The sequence below is a fragment of the Lissotriton vulgaris genome, chromosome 8 (assembly GCF_964263255.1).
Source record: "Lissotriton vulgaris chromosome 8, aLisVul1.2, whole genome shotgun sequence".
NCBI classification, from domain to species: domain Eukaryota; kingdom Metazoa; phylum Chordata; class Amphibia; order Caudata; family Salamandridae; genus Lissotriton; species Lissotriton vulgaris.
The window spans coordinates 1,262,125,797-1,262,144,507 of record NC_141696.1 but is presented as its reverse complement, the minus strand read 5'-3'; the positions used below and the strand labels follow the sequence as shown (position 1 = coordinate 1,262,144,507).

The 18,711-nt window shown below is 44.3% G+C and overlaps 1 protein-coding gene across 1 annotated transcript in view; it reads left to right on the top strand.

Annotated features, from left to right (window-relative positions):
- Positions 1-18,711, top strand: part of CDK8 (cyclin dependent kinase 8) — a 203,339-nt gene that overhangs the window by 157,758 nt on the left and 26,870 nt on the right. Inside the window, exons 11-12 of the mRNA XM_086935177.1 lie at positions 5,541-5,619; positions 5,738-5,899. Coding sequence (XP_086791303.1) covers positions 5,541-5,619; positions 5,738-5,899 — 241 coding nt within the window. The remainder of the gene's footprint in view (positions 1-5,540; positions 5,620-5,737; positions 5,900-18,711) is intronic.

Sequence of the window (18,711 nt, the reverse complement as noted above, 5' to 3'; positions counted from 1 at the left end):
CTGGTTGCCATCACCTCTGCTCACAGGGTGAGTGAGCTTTAGGCTCTTTCTTCTAAACCTCCTTTACTTGCTGTTCATCCAGACAAGGTCGTCCTTCGAACTCAACCTTCTTTTCATCCGAAAGTGGTTACCTCTTTCCTCTCAGGACAGACCATCACTTTCCCACCTTCTTACCGCACCCTTCCAAGGAGGAGGAGAGACTCCATTGTCTGGATCCAAAGCTTGCATTATCCACGATTCCAGGTGGACGATCAACACTTTGTTGGCTATGTGGGTGCCAAGAAAGGTTGGGCTGTGCAAAAATGGGCCATTTCTCAATGGGTCGTCTTTTGCATTAAGATCGGCTACTCCTTGGCGAAAAAGGAACCTCCGGTAGGACTGCACACCCATTCCACTTGGGGGACTGCAGCCACTACTGCTTTTAGGTCCCCCTCAGTGACATCTGCCAGGCAGCCAAGAGCAGCTTCCAGACTGATCCATTTTTGTAACATTCAACTTGGATACCATTATGTTCGGGTCCAACAGACCATTCGGGATGCGTATCCGGACTTTCCTGCGGAGCCTACAACTCTCCGGGCACTGCAGGTGGTGCTTACGGGGGAGAGACGTAAAGGGCTTAGTACTAGGCTTTATAACTCCTCCCAGCGGGAACATGAGTTAGAGGACCATCCTTCATGCCAGCGCTGGCAAGCCGTGATAGGCAGCCCAATCACGATGGAGGTCTGGACTGCATGCTGTCAGCTCACGGGCCGACTTACGGCCAACTGCAACCTCTGAATTATCTATTTTAAATACCTACATCGGGTATATTACTCACCTTTAAAACTCCACAAGTATGGCCTGAGAGAGTCGGCGAACTGTGTGCGATGTTGTGCAGCGAATGCTGATTTTTACCATGTTGCATGGCTGTGTGGGACTGTGCTGGCCTTCTGGACTGATGTGACTCGCATTTTGTCGGAGGTGATGTTGGAGCCTGTAGACTGTATGCCCAAGCTGTGCCTTCTGGGGTATGTGAAATGCTAAAGCCAGCCAGTAGATGCATTGTTGCGGTCTCCACTTTGTTTGCCAAGAGAGAGGTGGCGCAGAGATAGGGATCGAGGTCCGCCCCCACTATAAAGCAGTGGCTCAGGGACCTGGTTTACTATAGAGACCAGTTACAAGTGTATGATGAGGAATTGCCAGAGTCTTACCGCCCCAAAGATTTCTGGAGCCCCATAACGGCATATTTGATGACTCATTCTGATTTGTTTTGAACGATACTGTTGTATGTGCTGAAAATGCTGAATTGACTTTTGATGTACTCCTAATGGACAAGATCTGGACTACTATCAAGCCTGTCTCTAATATCAGCCTATATGTGGAAGGTAATTCACTGGTTGACTAATATTTACAGCTTGCAGTCATGGCATCACCGCAGAGTGGTGCACGTGTGTATCTGTTTTGCCTCCTGGGATGGGGTTTGGAGTGGGTTGGGAGGTGGGGGGGAGTTTTTGAGATCTATGCACTTCATTCGCCTTGTGTTGACTCATATTACTGTATGTGTCCTTTAGGAATGTACTTGATAAAATTGATAAATAAAAAAACATCAGAATGAAAACCTGCTCCTTAATGCTACTGATGTGTAATTCAAAGACTTTACACATGGAGAATGTTTCATAGCCCATTCGGGAGGGGTATACTTCTGAACGAGATTGACTTGATTGTTAGTCTTGGTTATTGGAGATGTATAATCCTGCATGATTTAAAAGAAATTCTAGTGGGCCATACATTAATCCAGTTTCTCTACCTTAACATTCTCGTTGCTTCATCTGACATTGACCTTTTAACATGGACAATGGCCTTCTGGGGAGGACTGCCTTACAAGGAAGAAAGTGGTGCCTAGAATTGCAATATTTTGATGACATTCCATCTTTACCAACGGGATCTTCTTCCATTTTTTCATTGACTTAGACTTTGTTTCCTTTTTTGAGGATGTTATTCATAAGCTAGATCTTTCTATCATCTATTGTTGTCTTGTACAGATAATAAAACGGCTGTTATTGCTAGGTGGCTAGTCGTGTGCATGTTGAATACCTAATTTAAGGGGTGCAATCTTCTCTGAGACTTACATGTCCCGATGAACTCATTCAAGACTTTTTTCAGGTTTGTGACAGAGGGTTTCCAACACCCGTGCAAGGAACGCTGCTTTAATAGGAACTCTCCTTCAGTAGGAACTTGAACCTTTCAGTTTTTTTAACCATGTTGGCTGCGCACTTAAATTTTGTTGCTTACTTGGACAGCTGCTTAGTAAGAGCCCTGTTCTGTGAGGCAGACACAGACTCCCTGCACCTAATTATGTCTCCTCTTTTCCATTTCGGTCTGACTGTGAATGAGTGAAACCCCATTCATTGGAATGTTGCTGGACACGGAATTGGGGATGGATTTCCAAACCCCATCATAGATGCTGGCACTTCCTGAAATATTGCCCCAATTCTGCTGTTGAGCTTAGTGGTTCCAGAGGGCCATTTGTTATGGTAAGGGGATTTATAAAGTGCCCCAAAATCATGGCTTACTAGCGCTGGGATATTATGATCCCATCCGGCCCTTTTGAACATTTGTGATATGCAGTTGCAACTCACCTCTTGGTTTTATCAAGACTGACAACCAGCCAACCTTTCTTGCCTGTCTCACAGGAAGACCTGGATGATTTTTTGTGTGCATGCAAGACCCGATCGTTTGGTGGATTTTTCCTTCTCTACTCATCCTTCCAATTTTGTCATGCGACTTTAACAGCACAACAGTGTCCTCCAAATTAGTGTAGTAGGCAGAAAATTAAAATATGCACCTCTGATAAAATGGAGCAAGTGAGCCTGAACCTCCCTTGTAGAGTTCCTTTCACAACTACCTACATCCAACCACCCACTCAAGTCCATCCTTCCATTCCCCTAACCTTTCAGTTATCCATAATCTAAGTTTTGTTCTGTGCTTTCACGACTCCATCTGTCAATGTATCTGTTCACTCCTCTATACTTCCTCTTGTAGCCCCATTCATGCATCCATACTTTCACCAATTCATCCTTTTATGTTCCCGCCCACTCTTGCATAGCCATCCTCATCCATTGTTTCACCCTTTTATATGTCCATTTTCACTCTCCCCCTTTCTCTTATCTGTATCCTTCATTGTATTTGGCTAGTTTATCAACCATGTGCCCTATCTGTCAGTTATCCATTCGAAGTTACTTACGAGCTTTTGTCTACAAACCTGACCCTTCCACAACTATACCATTGTTGGCTGATTTGATCCTTCTGGTATTATGGGCCACTATCTTGCCTCTGGATATATTCCCAATAGTAGAAGCTGCTGCTGCTGCATCCCATGTCCTTCATGTGTCTATTCTGTGGTCTGCTATGTGTAAATTGTCTAAAGCCTAATATGAGAACTGATGGCTAACTAAGGTTTTTCGATTGTATGGAAAAGAATTTCTCATGAGGGAATTTGTTTACAAAGCTTCTTTTTTTAACTGGAATTGGATATTAGAATGCTGTGATTGGAGCCGATTTGTAAACATGAAAACTATTTAATCTATTGTAATGTGTCCTTGTTGGGATTCGAACCTGTGACTAGAAGGGCTCAAGTGCATGCTACTTAACTAAGCTAACACAGGGACAGGTGCTCAATTGCTTTTCTCTCTAATTATGGAGGGTTCTTTTACATTGAAATAGTGGTTTACCTTTCTTCCGTACACATTTTATTACATTGAAATATTTGGAGATCACAGCTTGAAACTAGTACTTCTTTATCAAAATGTGTTCGTAAGATAGCAGGTGCAACCCTGCAAATGAGGGTCACTGTTGAAATGTGTTTTATGTGTATTTTCCTCTGAGTTTGGTGTGTAATTTGTCTGAGCTTATGTTCTCATGCTTCATGCAACATAACCTATCATGATGCATAGGAATGTGATCTTCACAGATTGTCAGATACTCTTTACCCACACTCACTAGCCCACTGAAAATGAGAATGAGGTGTAGTGCCTTGAAGGGTTAATGTGAAAGCATGGGTGAGGTTGCACACATTTTCTCTTGGTTTCAGATAGGCAACATATGCACTCACCCAGTGAGTTAATGAGGGAAGAGAGGTCAGCGGGTAGACTGTGAAGTTGAGGTGAGGGGGTGAACACTGAGGGATTTGAGGTAAGTCATCAGAGACAGGAGACAGTAGTAAGAGGGGAGTATATGTGTATGTTGTTGCCTCATGGGTATTGGATATTTCCATTGTCCACCGGCCCCCCTCTTTCCTTACCCCACGTTTCACACGTTTCAAACTGATGCTAGTACTGCTATCCTAGAAAGGAATATGCCTGCAAGTTACCTTGGTGGCGCTTTGTCACTTCCCCTGCCTGCTTCACCCAGGTGTCTTCGCCCGGTCTTCACAGGACCTGACAGCAGCTGAACATTGAAGGACAACCCTGCTTCGGTTCCACTTTTAAAACTTTGATGGCCAGAAGCCAGTGAAATATATCTGTGAATAATTCAAGTTGTTCTTGCCACAGCTCTGGTCACCTCTGTGAAAATATTTGGACTTTCCAGGAATATTTTCAGTTTCTTTTTTTTTCTAGCCAGATAGCCAAACAGACAACTCTAAAAGTTTCTATTTGTGTTGAGAAAATGGTGTATTGCAAGTTGTCACTTGTACAATTTCAATTTAAAGAAGACCATGTGACTCCTCTGAACACATTGAAGGAAGGCCCTTAATATGTTCTCCTATAGTGTCTATTTTGAGTAATGTTTGTTCATTTCATTTTCTTAGCATAGTGCAAGAGATGAGTGCGCATTATACCCAGTCTCGTTCCACTTCAGCTGTGTTTTAAAACCCAAGGCTTATTGTGTCCAAGCATTGCAGTAGCAGTTTACAGTCTCTTTTTAGTCTTGTATTTACTGTGCGCTACACAGCTGTTTAAGGATTTCCTTGACGTCCTTTAACAGAGCAGTGTAGCAAGAATTCAGGTTTATCATAGGAGCACTGCAAGTGTGTTTGCCTTTTCTCTAACTAATCCTTAGTCATAGTGTTCTTTGTTCTGAAGATCTCTCAAGTTCTTTTGATATGTTTTACTTTGGTTTACTCAGCTTGAAATTTCTATTTGATAAAAGTTACTTTCCAGTTGTGAAACAATCCACTTTGCCAGTAAACAAGGAGAAAGCAAGAAACAAAGGAGGAGCACCCCAGTTTCCCAAAATCATTATATACAACAAAGAGGGATCTTGCCCTTGGGAGGGCACCTCGTGACGAGTCAAACAGTATGCTTCATCATGTTTTTATGAGGGAGCCTCAGTGCTTCCCTGACGGGCTTCTACCTTTTTTTCAGAAAGGACATACTTGCATAGTTTTTCGGAGTCTGTGCATTAATGCAGTTGTATTGATTTGAAAGCAACATTGTAAACAGATCTGCACTCTTACTCAGATAGTGTTGTACCCAGTTGTGTCAATCACTGTGTCCACAAGATGTTTCTCCTAAAATTGTATTTCTTGTTTGCCTGCTGTTTTATATAACTCCTCTTTGCAGTGTTTTTGCAGGTTGTCAAATCCCTTATCCAAAAAGAGAATTCTTAACAGAAGAAGAGCCGGATGACAAGGGAGACAAAGTAAGAGCTATAGTTGTACTTTTCTCGCCCTATCGTCTAGAAATCTGTTATCCTGTTCATCTGTTCTGTAGTGTATTTTGTGTTTATCAGGCATTTGTATTCCTATTTATCATTGTAGAAAAACCAGCAGCAACAGCAGCAGGGCAATAACCATACAAATGGAACAGGCCACCCAGGGAACCAAGACAACAGTCACACGCAGGGACCCCCTTTGAAGAAAGTGAGAGTTGTTCCTCCTACCACTACCTCAGGCGGACTCATCATGACCTCAGACTATCAGGTACACCTTATCTAGGTGTTTTTGTTTTAACTTCAGCATTTTGTTTGTATTGTATATTCAAATCTCCTTCATTAAATATTGTAGTAATCTGGAGGAAAAAAGCAAGCCGCATTGTAGAGATTTGTATCTTTTAGCCCATACCTTAGATACTGAGACAGATATGCTTTGTGCACTGATAATAGGTTATCAAAGGTCCCCGCAATTGTTAAAGTTGAAACTTTCAGTATACAAGATGTGGCCTGGGCGGTAGGAAAGCCATTTTTTTAATTAAAGATTTAATTTGATGGTGTAGTGACAAATGAGAATGTTGATGGTTTTTTTGTACTAATCATTAGCTTTTTGTTTTGTCCATGGTGGAAATGTATTTAAGTAGATGGGATCTGGCGTGTTTGTATGCACTGAAGGAAATGTCAGTGGCGGGTGATTAGCTAGCATAGATGCTAAGGTCAGTGGGTTACATTTATGGCAATTTATGGTAATTCATTTAATTTTAGTGGAAGGACTGGCTGCTTATATGCCTTTTGATGCTGTTTTGTATAGTTTTTTTAAAATCTGAAAAAACAATATTGTCTTTTTGCCATGTGCTCTGATTTCAAGATAGTCGCTTTACTTAAAATATGGGGGTTGTTTGCCTCCCTCGTGCTCTAAACCCCAACACTTAATTCATGTTTGGATTTCTGAGAATGACTGATGGTTTTCCTATGCTTCTACAGGAACTTGTTTGTGGAAATCTGATTTCATGGTATCCACTAACAGAAAGAAAGTTGGTGTTAATTGTGGGGGAAAACTTTGCAGGATTACTAACATATAGTGCTCTTTTATACTGGACAGCACGTATCACTTATAAGGCTTACACATGGGTACTCTAGAATACCCACTGGACAAACTCACTATCTTGATCTTGGGTGGTGAAAGTGACTAAAACAGCAAATCTCTAGAAATTCTCAAGTTCAAGAGAAACTCCACCCTAATATGCTCTTCCTCAGGTAATTGCCTAAAGCTTTTGAACTCTTCAACCTAGCTGTCATATTTGCCTTGCCAAGTACCATTTTGCCATGTGGTTAAGTGTTTTCTGTTATGAGTAGTAATAACAGAATTGTAACAGTGAAAAACATTAGAGAGTGTGTATATTACTCGAATAAATGTATAATCAACATGGGGGAGCAAAGTCAAGTAAGATACTAGTTGAGAAAGAAGTGTGCCTTGAGGGATTTTTTATAAAGGTGTGCCTTGAGGGATTTTCAAAAGGTTGAAAGGTAGATCAAGACTTTTTTGATGTTTTAGTTTCTTACGTTTTTGGAATTTGACACTAATCACAATTTAATCCAGGATCAACCTGCAAGACTGTCTTTCAGGTAGCAGAGTAGATCTGATCTCCAGGGAAACCAGTTGTATTAATTCAGAATCAGGCTTGAGGTGATGATTGTTTTTTCACTCCTTTGAATAGGCACATAGCAGTGTGAAGTGTTGATTCAAGGGTAAGCAATGTGCTTGTAAATTTCCTTAGTCATTATGAAATATCACAATTTCTTGAACAAATATTATGAAGTCAAGTAAAGGAGTTACCCATTTTAGGTTCTTAATGAAATTAAGTTGGAAGGATATGGTTTATATGCAGCTCAGGGTAGGTGGCTGAAACCTGTTGGTCAACATTTTGCCATTAATGAACGAATTGAACATTTACCCAGTATCCAAAAACTACGATACAGTTGATTTTTGCATTCATTGTTCACACAGGCTTTGCTCATGGCACAAGTACATTTAGTTTACATGTTTTGCACTTGCAACCATCACACAGGTCGGGTGGACATGAAGGAATTGACATAAATGTGGTACACAATTTACTGTCCCCACTGAGATGGTAACCGTGGTTCATCGAAGATGTGGATGCTGTAGGAGGTAAGAAGCATCCTTCCAAACAAGCACTTAAAGCATTGTGCAATGGTTTCAATAAACTATTTCATACAGTTGACAGTGAGGATTGATTCAGTTGTGCACATATACAATACGGATATTCTCTCTACTGCAAGTCTCTCATATTCTTTAATCTCTTCTGGAAGGGCCAACATACAGTTTGAAAGCACAGTACTATATTAATGGGGCACATTTAAAAATAATTTCTTCCTTATTGCTATGTTGATTTTCCTGCACACTTTTAGGATGTGCAATGCTGACATCCTGTAACCCCAGTTTTTAATTTGGCATACATGTCAAGAAGAGGTCCTAATGATGCATTACAAACCCAGCATAAAGCCACAAACGTTACATTACCTTAACCAGTGCAAAATAATGTAAACCAAACTCAATGACATCAGTGTCTGTCAAAAGTATGGTTCAGGATATGTGCACTGTAACTGCATGATGATTGGGCAAACACTTACTTAGAGTTTTCTTAAGTATGGTAAATCGGCTGTTTAGGTACCAGCAATTACTTGTTGAAATAAAAACTCTCTTGACTACCTTACTGTATGTAAAAAGAACAGCTATGAAGATTAACAAATTCAGCTGAATCAAAGTTGCCCTTGACACATCCAAGCTTACCTCAAGTAGCTTTTGAGATAAGATTTATTGTCACAACCATCAAATTGTTTTCTGCAGTGGTCGCCATGGTTACATTCTTCATTTTTGTAAATGAAATCTAAAATTTAAAAACGCAGTTTCTGCCTTAAAACAGTAAATGAATGTATTTTATAGTTGCAATACTGCAACTGAGTTCTGGTCACAGTAGCCTTTATCAATGCTGTTTGAACTTTCAAGCTTATACCATAGTATCAGCTTTCACCTGCTATTTTGGAATTTGGCCTGCATCTCGAAACAAACCCTCATAACTTATTCTAGATGTGTGGTTTTGTATATCGAGAAATATCTGGCGTTCATCTAATTCCCACCAATCCATAACCATAGAGAAGTGTAACATCATGTGACAAATCGCGCAAATATCAATTTGTCTATTATTAAATGAAAACCTTACTGCTTCCATATCATTCAAGTTGGTAATTAGAATTAGGTGCGGCTTAACAAATGCTCACAACTACTTGATCATCAGAGGTCCCTCTACATGTATATAAAGTTGTAAACTTTGTTTGGTCTGGATCATTAAGGTTTGTTGGTATAGGTCATTACTTATTCAAAAATATATGCATTGATTGAGAGAGAGAATATTGCTGTTCATCAGTCTGGCTGTGGTTAAAAATCTATTTCCAAACAGTATTAAGTCCATCGTTCTGCAGCAAATAAGACTTGCAGATGGAGAAAGCTCAAAACAGGTGCTATTGTACCCAGTTGTAGTCATCCCTTGAAATTTACCCCAAGCTCAAACTGTTTGATGCTCTGAGAGAAAGAAAACCAGGGCTACATCCAGGAATCCACAGGCGAATAAGTTGATGTTAGAGTTCATAAATCTACCATTAGGAAACGTTTGAGCAAGAACCAGTTTGATGGAAGGATAGCCAGGAAAACTCTTCCTAAAAGAATATTGTGGCATGGCTTAGGTTTTTTTGGTGTTGTCTTGTAAAGTTAACTACTTCTGGCAAAACAGCCTTGTAGAAATGAGACCAGAAAAAGTGGAGGTGTTTAGTTATGATGTATTTTGGGCACAAAAAAATAACCAAAAATTGTGCATCACCACAGGAATCTCATAACATTGCTAACCATGGTAGTGGAATAGTGATGATTTGTCTTGCTTTCCAGCCACTGCTCCTGGATGCCTCATTATCAGAATTTGTCTCTACATCAGCACATGCTATAGGAAAATGCCTGATCCTCAGTCCAACAGCTAACACTCGGCCAAAAGTGGGTAGTTGGCCATAAATGGGTCATGTATCAAGACAATGATCCTAAACACATCAGCAAGTCTGATGGGAAAGCTAACAAGCATTGGAAATGCAATAGGTCTCGCATTAGGAAAGTTGGAGCTATTGGTATTGTAAATGGCACTTTTTTTATTTATGTGTTGGTTTTGAAAGTAGCAAAATTAATAGCTTTGTCAGTTAATATGTCAATAGTTTTAACTTTTGCAAATGTGACACCTATAGCATTTGTAATGCAATGTGTGTTGTATTTACGTGACTTAGATGTATTGATATTACAAATAACAATGGCTTTTAATTTTGTAAATAATTAATACTTAAATAAAAGTTATTGTAATTTATAATGGCAATAGCTTAAACGTTTGTAAATAACTTTTGTGAAGATTATGTTCAGTGTATTTTATTGTGATGACAATCCAAGAACATTGCATTTGCACCTACACACACAGAGCCACACACATGTAGATGTGGTGGTGGTGGTGGATCTGGGGGATATGGTGGTGGTGGATGTGGTGGTGGTGGTGGATGTGGTGGTGATGGTTTTGGATGTGGTGGAGGTGGTGGTGGTGGTGGAGGTGGTGGTGGTGGTGGTGGTGGTGGTGGATGTGGTCGATGTGGTGTTGATGTGGTGGTGGTGGATGTGGTGGATGTGGATGTGGTGGTGGTGGATGTGGTGGTGGTGGATGTGGTGGTGGAAGTGATGGTGGTGGGTGTGGTGGATGCGGTGGTGGATGAGGTGGTGGTGGATGCGGTGATGGATGTGGTGGTGGTGGTGGATGTGGTGGTGGTGGTGGATGTGGTGGTGGTGGTGGATGTGGTGGTGGTGGTGGATGTGGTGGTGGTGGTGGTGGATGTGGTGGTGGTGGTGGTGGATGTGGTGGTGGTGGTGGATGTGGTGGTGGTGGTGGATGTGGTGGTGGTGGTGGATGTGATGGTGGATGTGGTGTTGATGGTGGATGCGGTGGTGGTGGTAGTGGTGGATGGGGTGGTGGTTGTAGTGGATGTGGTGGTGGATGTAGTGGTGGTGGGTGTGGTGGTGGTGGTGGATGTGGTGGTGGTGGATGTGGTGGTGGAAGTGATGGTGGTGGGTGTGGTGGATGCGGTGGTGGATGAGGTGGTGGTGGATGCGGTGATGGATGTGGTGGTGGTGGTGGATGTGGTGGTGGTGGATGTGGTGGTGGTGGTGGATGTGGTGGTGGTGGTGGATGTGGTGGTGGTGGTGGATGTGGTGGTGGATGTGGTGGTGGTGGTGGTGGATGTGGTGGTGGTGGTGGTGGATGTGGTGGTGGTGGTGGATGTGGTGGTGGTGGTGGATGTGGTGGTGGTGGTGGATGTGATGGTGGATGTGGTGTTGATGGTGGATGCGGTGGTGGTGGTAGTGGTGGATGGGGTGGTGGTTGTAGTGGATGTGGTGGTGGATGTAGTGGTGGTGGGTGTGGTGGTGGTGGTGGATGCGGTGGTGGTGGATGCGGTGGTGGTGGATGCGTTGGTGGATGAGGTGGTGGATGAGGTGGTGGATGAGGTGGTGGATGAGGTGGTGGAGGTGGTGGTGGATGTGGTGGTGGTGGATGTGGTGGTGGTGGATGTGGTAGTGGTGGATGGGGTGTTGGTTGTAGTGGATGTGGTGGTGGGTGTCGTGGTGGTGGTGGTGGTGGATGCGGTGGTGGTGGATGTGGTGGTGGTGGCTGTGGCGGTGGATGTCATGGTGGATGTGGAGGTGTTGGTGGATGTGTTGGTGGATGTGGTGGTGGTGGTGGTGGTGGTGGATGTGATGGATGTGATGGTGGATGTGGTGTTGATGGTGGATGTGGTGGTGGATGCGGTGGTGGTGGATGGGGTGGTGGTTGTAGTGGATGTGGTGGTGGATGTAGTGGTGGTGGTGGATGTGGTGGTGGTGGTGGATGTGATGGTGGATGTGGTGGTGATGGTGGATGTGGTGGTGGTGGATGTGGTGGTGGTGGATGCGGCGGTGGTGGTGGATGCGGTGGTCGTGGTTGTGGTGGATGGGGTGGTGGTTGTAGTGGATGTGGTGGTGGTGGTGGATGTGGTGGTGGTGGTGGATGCGGTGGTGGTGGATGCGGTGGTGGTGGATGCGGTGGTGGTGGATGTGGTGGTGGCTGTGGCGGTGGATGTCATGGTGGATGTGGAGGTGATGGTGGATGTGGTGGTGGTGGTGGTGGTGGTGGTAGATGGGGAGGTGGTTGTAGTGGGTGTGGTGGTGGTGGTGGTGGTGGATGCGGTGGTGGTGGATGTGGCGGTGGATGTCATGGTGGATGTGGAGGTGATGATGGATGTGTTGGTGGATGTGGTGGTGGTGGTGGTGGATGTGGTGGATGCGGTGGATGCGGTGGTGGTGGATGTGGTGGATGGGGTGGTGGTTGTAGTGGATGTGGTGGTGGGTGTAGTGGTGGTGGTGGATGCGGTGGTGGTGGATGCGGTGGTGGTGGATGCGGTGGTGGTGGATGAGAAGCAGCAGGGGAGGAGTGCTGCTGGCGATTGACTGGCGATTTGATGCGCACAGCAGGCGAGCCCTAAAAAGGCAGGCCAATGACACAGGCTCCTGAAGACATGGACTACTGGCTGAGTCCCGGCAAAAAGCGCCGTGGACGAAACTGTGTGTATATCTCGAGAAGCCAACGAGGCAGTGGAGTGCGTTAATGCACCGGATACAGAAATGAAGGCGCACATAAAAAGGTCACGGTTCTGGTGGTTTTTATGTCACCGCAGTTGTCGTATGCAACCAGCAAGTTTCATATTTATTTTAACCATTACCATGTTGTTCCTTTACCGAGACTTGCTTCGGAGTTAGCAATGCATATTTTATGTTATAAATGGACCCAAACTGTGTTTTGAACTGATTGAAATAATGCTGATGTTGAGTTTGTATACCCGAAAAAATAAGCGCATGAAAACACAATTCCTTCAACAAGCCTGCCTGCTCTTTCTTCAGTAAGAAAGCGCCTAGAGGCGCAGGTGTCCTGGTTTGTTCATGCATGCATTATGCACGTCTCCCAGAAGATTTACACGTTCAGAATACCTTTCATCCGTCCCAGGTGAATAAAATGAGAAGCCAGGGCTCGAATAACAGAAACACCTATTATTGACCGCGGCTAAAAGCCGATAGACCGGACAGCAACCACTATGTTAACAGCAAACATTGTAGCCGAAAGCGGAACTATTTCTGGCAACCAGTATAGAAACAAGCAAGCTTCATAAACACACCAGGAAATACATGGAAGAGTGCCCACTGACGTCACTGGACCAAGATCAGACAGGCAGCTCGAGGGAGCTCCAATGCTCTTCGAGGCAGATGACCTCACAGGAAATTATCCCGCCTGACGTTTGACCCACAAAATTTAACTCAAATCAAAAACCATGGCAGATCTATTTTTATAAACAATCTTTATTTCAGGTTCGAAGAAGAGCAACATGTTTAATTGAAAAAAAAACACCTCACTACAGTCCAGACACAAACGAGCAGCTACAAAGGCATGCAAACACAGCAGGCAAACAATCTCGAAAACAATTGTAATCAGCCTGGAGGCAGCACACACAGCCTGGTGACACGAGAGACAAGGAGAAACACGGCCGTCAAAGTGAAAGTACGGCCGGCTGAGGGCATTGCTGTGGGGAGGGGGGATGAGAAATGCGACACGGCGGGCAGGGGAGGGGGCGGAGCGGGGAGAGCGGCATGAGGGTGTGAAGCAGCAGGGGAGGAGTGCTGCTGGTGATTGACTGAGATTGTGTCACTGTGAATTTCAGTTTACTTAAGCTGTGTAAAATTTGGGGTAGACTATTCAAGGAATAGGTAAATAAGCAACTAGCAATGTGTCAAACATTTTCTGAACTAATTATGTAATGGGAAAGTACACTTTGTTATGCGTGTAATAAATCCTAATCCTAATGACCTCTAACAATATTTTCGTTATTTAGTGTTGCAGTCTAGTTTTTTGCCCCCTTTGTGTTCCTTTTGTGAGTGACATGTCCCTCAGCCAATGCCATTGCTACGTTATCTTATCTAGCGTATGTACGTAGCGCAGCTGGAAATTCCCACATAGTAAACCGCTTAGTTTCTAGAAGGAGTGTAGCGTCTGCTGTTCGTTTCCGGCCTCGTGTGACAGGTAATAAAAAAAAGCGATCTTTTAATTTGTTTGTAATGTTAGTGCTCTTTACATGGTATGGTGGGTGGGGGTGGCTTGTAGGTGATGTTTGGTGAATGTGAAGTTTTTTTCCGTAATTAAGAACATAAAGTCAAGGGCTTTAAGTTTTAAATGGAGCGGAGTTGGCTTTGTAATTTGGGTGGGTGAGGGACGTGGGAGATCTCATTGTTTGGGAGGAGACGGAAAGGAGATAGATGCAGGAAGTGCACAAGTGGGGGAAGGGGTGGCGTATTGAAATGCGGTTGTTAATGGAGGTAGGGAAATGGGAGGAGGGGGAGGTCAGCAGCACACATGAGGACAGAGGAGTTGTTGGTGCAAAATTGAGATTGAATTAAGGGCGCAGCAGGGGCCTTTTATTTTTATGAGGTAATTTGTCGTGAATGTAATTTGTTTGTGGTGTGCAAGAGCTTTAAATGGTATGGTCGGTGGGGGTGGCTTGTAAGTGCTAGTTAGTGATGGTGGAGTTATTTTTTGCTGTAGTCGATATGCTGGGGGGCGAATTAAGGACAGAGGGTCAAAAGATTAAAGTTTTGAATGGGGTGGGGTTGTCTTTCTAACTTGGGTGAATGAGGGAGGTCGGAAGTTCGATTGTTTAGAAGGACATAGAAAAGGGATAGGGGAGGGGGCGGAGCGGGGGAGGTGCGACACAGCAGGCAGGGGAGGAGAGTAGGAGGAGGAGGGGGGAGGAGAGTAGGGGAGGCACGGCCTAGCGGCCCTGCAACCAAGAAGTGAGGGGGCGGAGCTGGGGGAGGCTGTGAGAGAGAGAGTGGACAAGGCAGGCGGCTGGGGGCATGTGCACGCGCTTTTAAGCTCAATGCGCATGCGCATTGAGCTTAAATTTCACGGGCACTGCAAGGAATCGCCACGATTCCTTGCAACTTGGTTAAAGAGTGTTTAAGCCCCCATAGTCTCGCAAGCTCGATGCGCATGCGCATCGACAGGCGAGACCTAAAAATGAAGATTCAGTATCTTAAAATGCCCAAACTGTAGCATGGCACAGAGTTAGCTATGTGCCAATAAATGTCCTCCGACACCATGAAGCTTAAGCACTTTTGTAAGGTTGAGTGAATGAATGAATGAATGAATTTAAACTTGTAAAGCGCGAACTTAGCCCAAGGGCGTCAAGGCACTGGTTGCAAAACATCAGGAGACGGTGAAAAAAAAGAGCGTGCTCAAACTGAGGAATCACGGAAAAGCCAGGTCTTTAATGCCTTGCGAAATAGTAGAAGAGAGATCTCACTCGAAATTTCTGCTGGAAGGGAGTTCCACAGTTTGGGCGCCGCAGTGGAGAAGCATCTGCCACCCCATTTAACCTTCTTAAACCTGGGAAGAGTGAGTAGGTTTTTGTTCAAGGACGAAGGGATCTGGTGGGAACATAATGATGGACAATCGACTTGATGCCCTCGGGGCCAGAGTCATAAAAGGCTTCATGAGTCTGGCATAGGGTCTTAAAAATGATCCTGCGGTCCATCGGGAGCCAGTGCAGAAGCTTAATCGAGACCGTAACTGAATGATGTCTAGGAAGATTCAATACCAGCATGGCCGCGGCATTCTACACCATCTGTAACCGATGAATAAGACCTTTATTAATGGCCAGATAAAGGGCATTGCAATAGTCCAATCTGGACGTTACTAAGGCCATGACGGCCTGATTGCATGCTTCAAAAGAAAGGTAGTGGGAGATCTTTCTGAGAATCCTGATGATGCCGAAACAGGTGGAGACAGTCCTGTTTACCTGGAGATCCAGAATCACCCCTAGGTTCTTCCCATGAGTAACTGGACAGGGGTAAACATCAAGCGTGGCTGGCCACCAGTCACTGGACCAGATTTCCCGATTAGTTCCAAAAATCAAGACCTCGGTCTTCTCTCCATTCAGTTCTAGGGAAAAGGGAGGTGCTTACATTCTTCTAAGAAACCTTTACTTGCAAGAGTTTGTAGCTAACAGTTGGGCACATATCTAAATCACAGGGCTACTGAATGTTGCTGGGTGTTTTTTTTTTTTTTTTTTTGGTTTAACAAATGATTGCAGTGTATTACAAGAGGTTATGTTTATCAATTGTTTGGACTTGGCAAGGACTGGATGAAGATTAGAAATGTCTTAAAAGAAAAACCATAGAATCTTTAGGAGGTGTACATTCTTTTGCACATCACTTTACAGAGGCTGCTAAGAAGTGTGCTCAGCCCTCCCCTTTGCCCTTGTTCGGCTGCCTGAAAAAACAAGGGACTGGTCTCCTGTTTATCACATTAGTATTAAATTGTTCAAATTGTGTTAAATGTTCTCTATGTATTGCCCCAGCCGATAAGAGACCAAGTGTCAAAGCAAGTCATTTGTTTCAGATTTTGATCTGAAGCCACCGGATAAACCCACGGACACAGTTCCTCCTAAGTGGAAATTGGCCTTATAACCACCTTCAGTGCCGGCGTCTAATAAGTTGACATCATGATAAAGTCACTTCTACCACCTCCAAGGCCATCTCCTATTTTGCCTCCTGTATCCCACCCTACTAGACAGGCCTCCCCACTACTGCCTCAGCGTTCTCTTCCTTTTGGGGAGGGGACAGTCCCAGGTCTCCCTATGACCCGCCGTAAACGCAGCACGGAAGCATGCTAATTCCCAGGCCACAGGAGATGTGCCTGGTCCATGGGAGGACCTGTTGTTGATCTGAGCTTATACTCATCGCCTCTGTAATGGTGGAATGCCCGCAACCTGTTGCAGGGACAGACCTTCCTGAACCCGGTTCCGCAAATGATTAGCACATCGGACACCTTGCACACAGGTTGGGCAACAACCTCGTAAAGAGCAGACCATGTAAGGGGTGTGGACGCCTGACCAAGGCGTCTACACATCAGCCAACTGGAGTTGTTAGCAATTCAGTTGGCCCTCAAGGTGTTCTTTCCTCTCATTCAAAACATGGTACTTCTAGTCTGGACTAATAACCCATCTGTCATGTTTTTCCTACAGAAGCAAGACGGCACACACTCCCTCCAGTTGTCTACTGTAGCTCAGAGTATTTGGCGGTGGGCTATACATTACAGAGTTCATCTCCTCAAACAGTACATACCCAGAGTGGACAACAGCTTTGCAGACCTGCTCAGTGGGATGCATGAACAAGTCCACAAGAGGGAATTCTACCCCCAAGTCCTACTCTTTTACTTACACCATTGCGGTTTCCCCCACATAGACCTCTTCACCACTGCCACAGTCCATGGGCAGTGCACTATAAATGAACTGGTCAGGGATATTTGTCTACACTTTTCCACTTCTCCCACTTCCTCCATTCATTGTATTGAAGCTTCTGTAAACATCCTTCATTCTCATCTTAGAAGCCTGGCCGGCGCGTTGCTGCCATTGTTCACTACCCTTCTCAACCTTTCTCTAGTGCCACACTAAAAGCTGACCCACAGGCCTGAACTACTCCCCCCAAATCAAGGTACACTCAGGTATCCCAACCCCAAACAGATCAATCTTGCAGTTTGGCTCCTGAAGTCTTAGAATTTGTGTACCTCAATTTACCTGCATGACCATCCTTAAAGAGGCACGAAGGCCTACAACCAGAGGCTGCTATGCGGCCAGGTGGAAACGGTTTGTGTACTACTGTATCCCTACACATTTAGATCCTCTCCAAGCAACAATCCGAAACATTGCTTATCTGCTTCACTGGCAAAAGACAGACCTTGCTTATAGTTCTATCAGACATCTCTTTAGCTGCTGTTGCTGCTCCTCTCCAAAACAGAGAACACATTTCTCTTTCCTGTTATCAAAGCCTTTATGGAAGGGCTCAAAAGGATTATTCCTTCGCGTGTGCTACCTGCTCCTGTGTCGATCCTCAACATTATTCTCATTAGGCTAATAGGCTCTTCTTTTGAACCTCTTGTCTTCTTTCCTGGTGGCCATGGCCTCTTATTAGTGAGATACAGCCCCTTACCTTGGAAGAATTAATTTTCCAAGTACGCCAAGAAAGGGTAATTCTCAGGACAAACCTCCTAATTTCTGCCTAAGTTGGTCTCTAACATCCCCTTCAATCAAACCATAGAACTTCCAGTGTTTTTCCCACATCCAGAGTCAGTAGCATGACAAGATCCTAACACATTAGATGTTGAGAGTGCTTATGTATGACATTAACCAGACAAATCCCTTCGTAAGACCCAATATCTCTTTGCACAAATGGTGTGCTCTCTCTAAGGCAGGGATAGCACGCTGGCCCATCAAATGCATTACCTGTTTTGCTGAAGCAAAATTCCTTTGCCTTTTCGTTCCAACCCCTACTCAACCCGCAAAATAGAAACTTCTATGGCTTTCTTGGGTATTAGTCCTATAGCTGGCATCTGCAAAGCAGCTACAAGGTCCTATCCCTCCACCTCTCCCCACCTCTCCTTTTTTTTTTATTCAACATTACTGTGTTCACCAACAAGCTAAAATGGGAAGGCTGTACTTAGTACCCTTTTCCAATCTTCTGCAACATCCTCCGGCTAGCCACCTCCACCTCTTCTGGGAGGACTGCTTTACAATATGCAGAGCGGGCACATCTACAGCTGCACATGCCACTAACGGAAAATGTAATTTTCTCTGTAAGCATCTCTTCGTGGCATGTAGTGCTGTAGATTCACATGCGCCCATCCTCTTCCCCAGATGCCCCCAGATGTTGTAGACGCGTTCAACCTTCATCTTTTCCTTGAAATGTTCATCTTTTCGGCATCTCTGTGCTCCATCTATATCCTAACCCTTTGTGCTGAAAAACCAACCTGACAATTGTGCCAATGGCCATGTGCATTATCAGCAATAGATGGAGTCAATATACCTCAAGATTTGAAAAGCCCTCTTGGAAGAAAAACAACTTTCCCA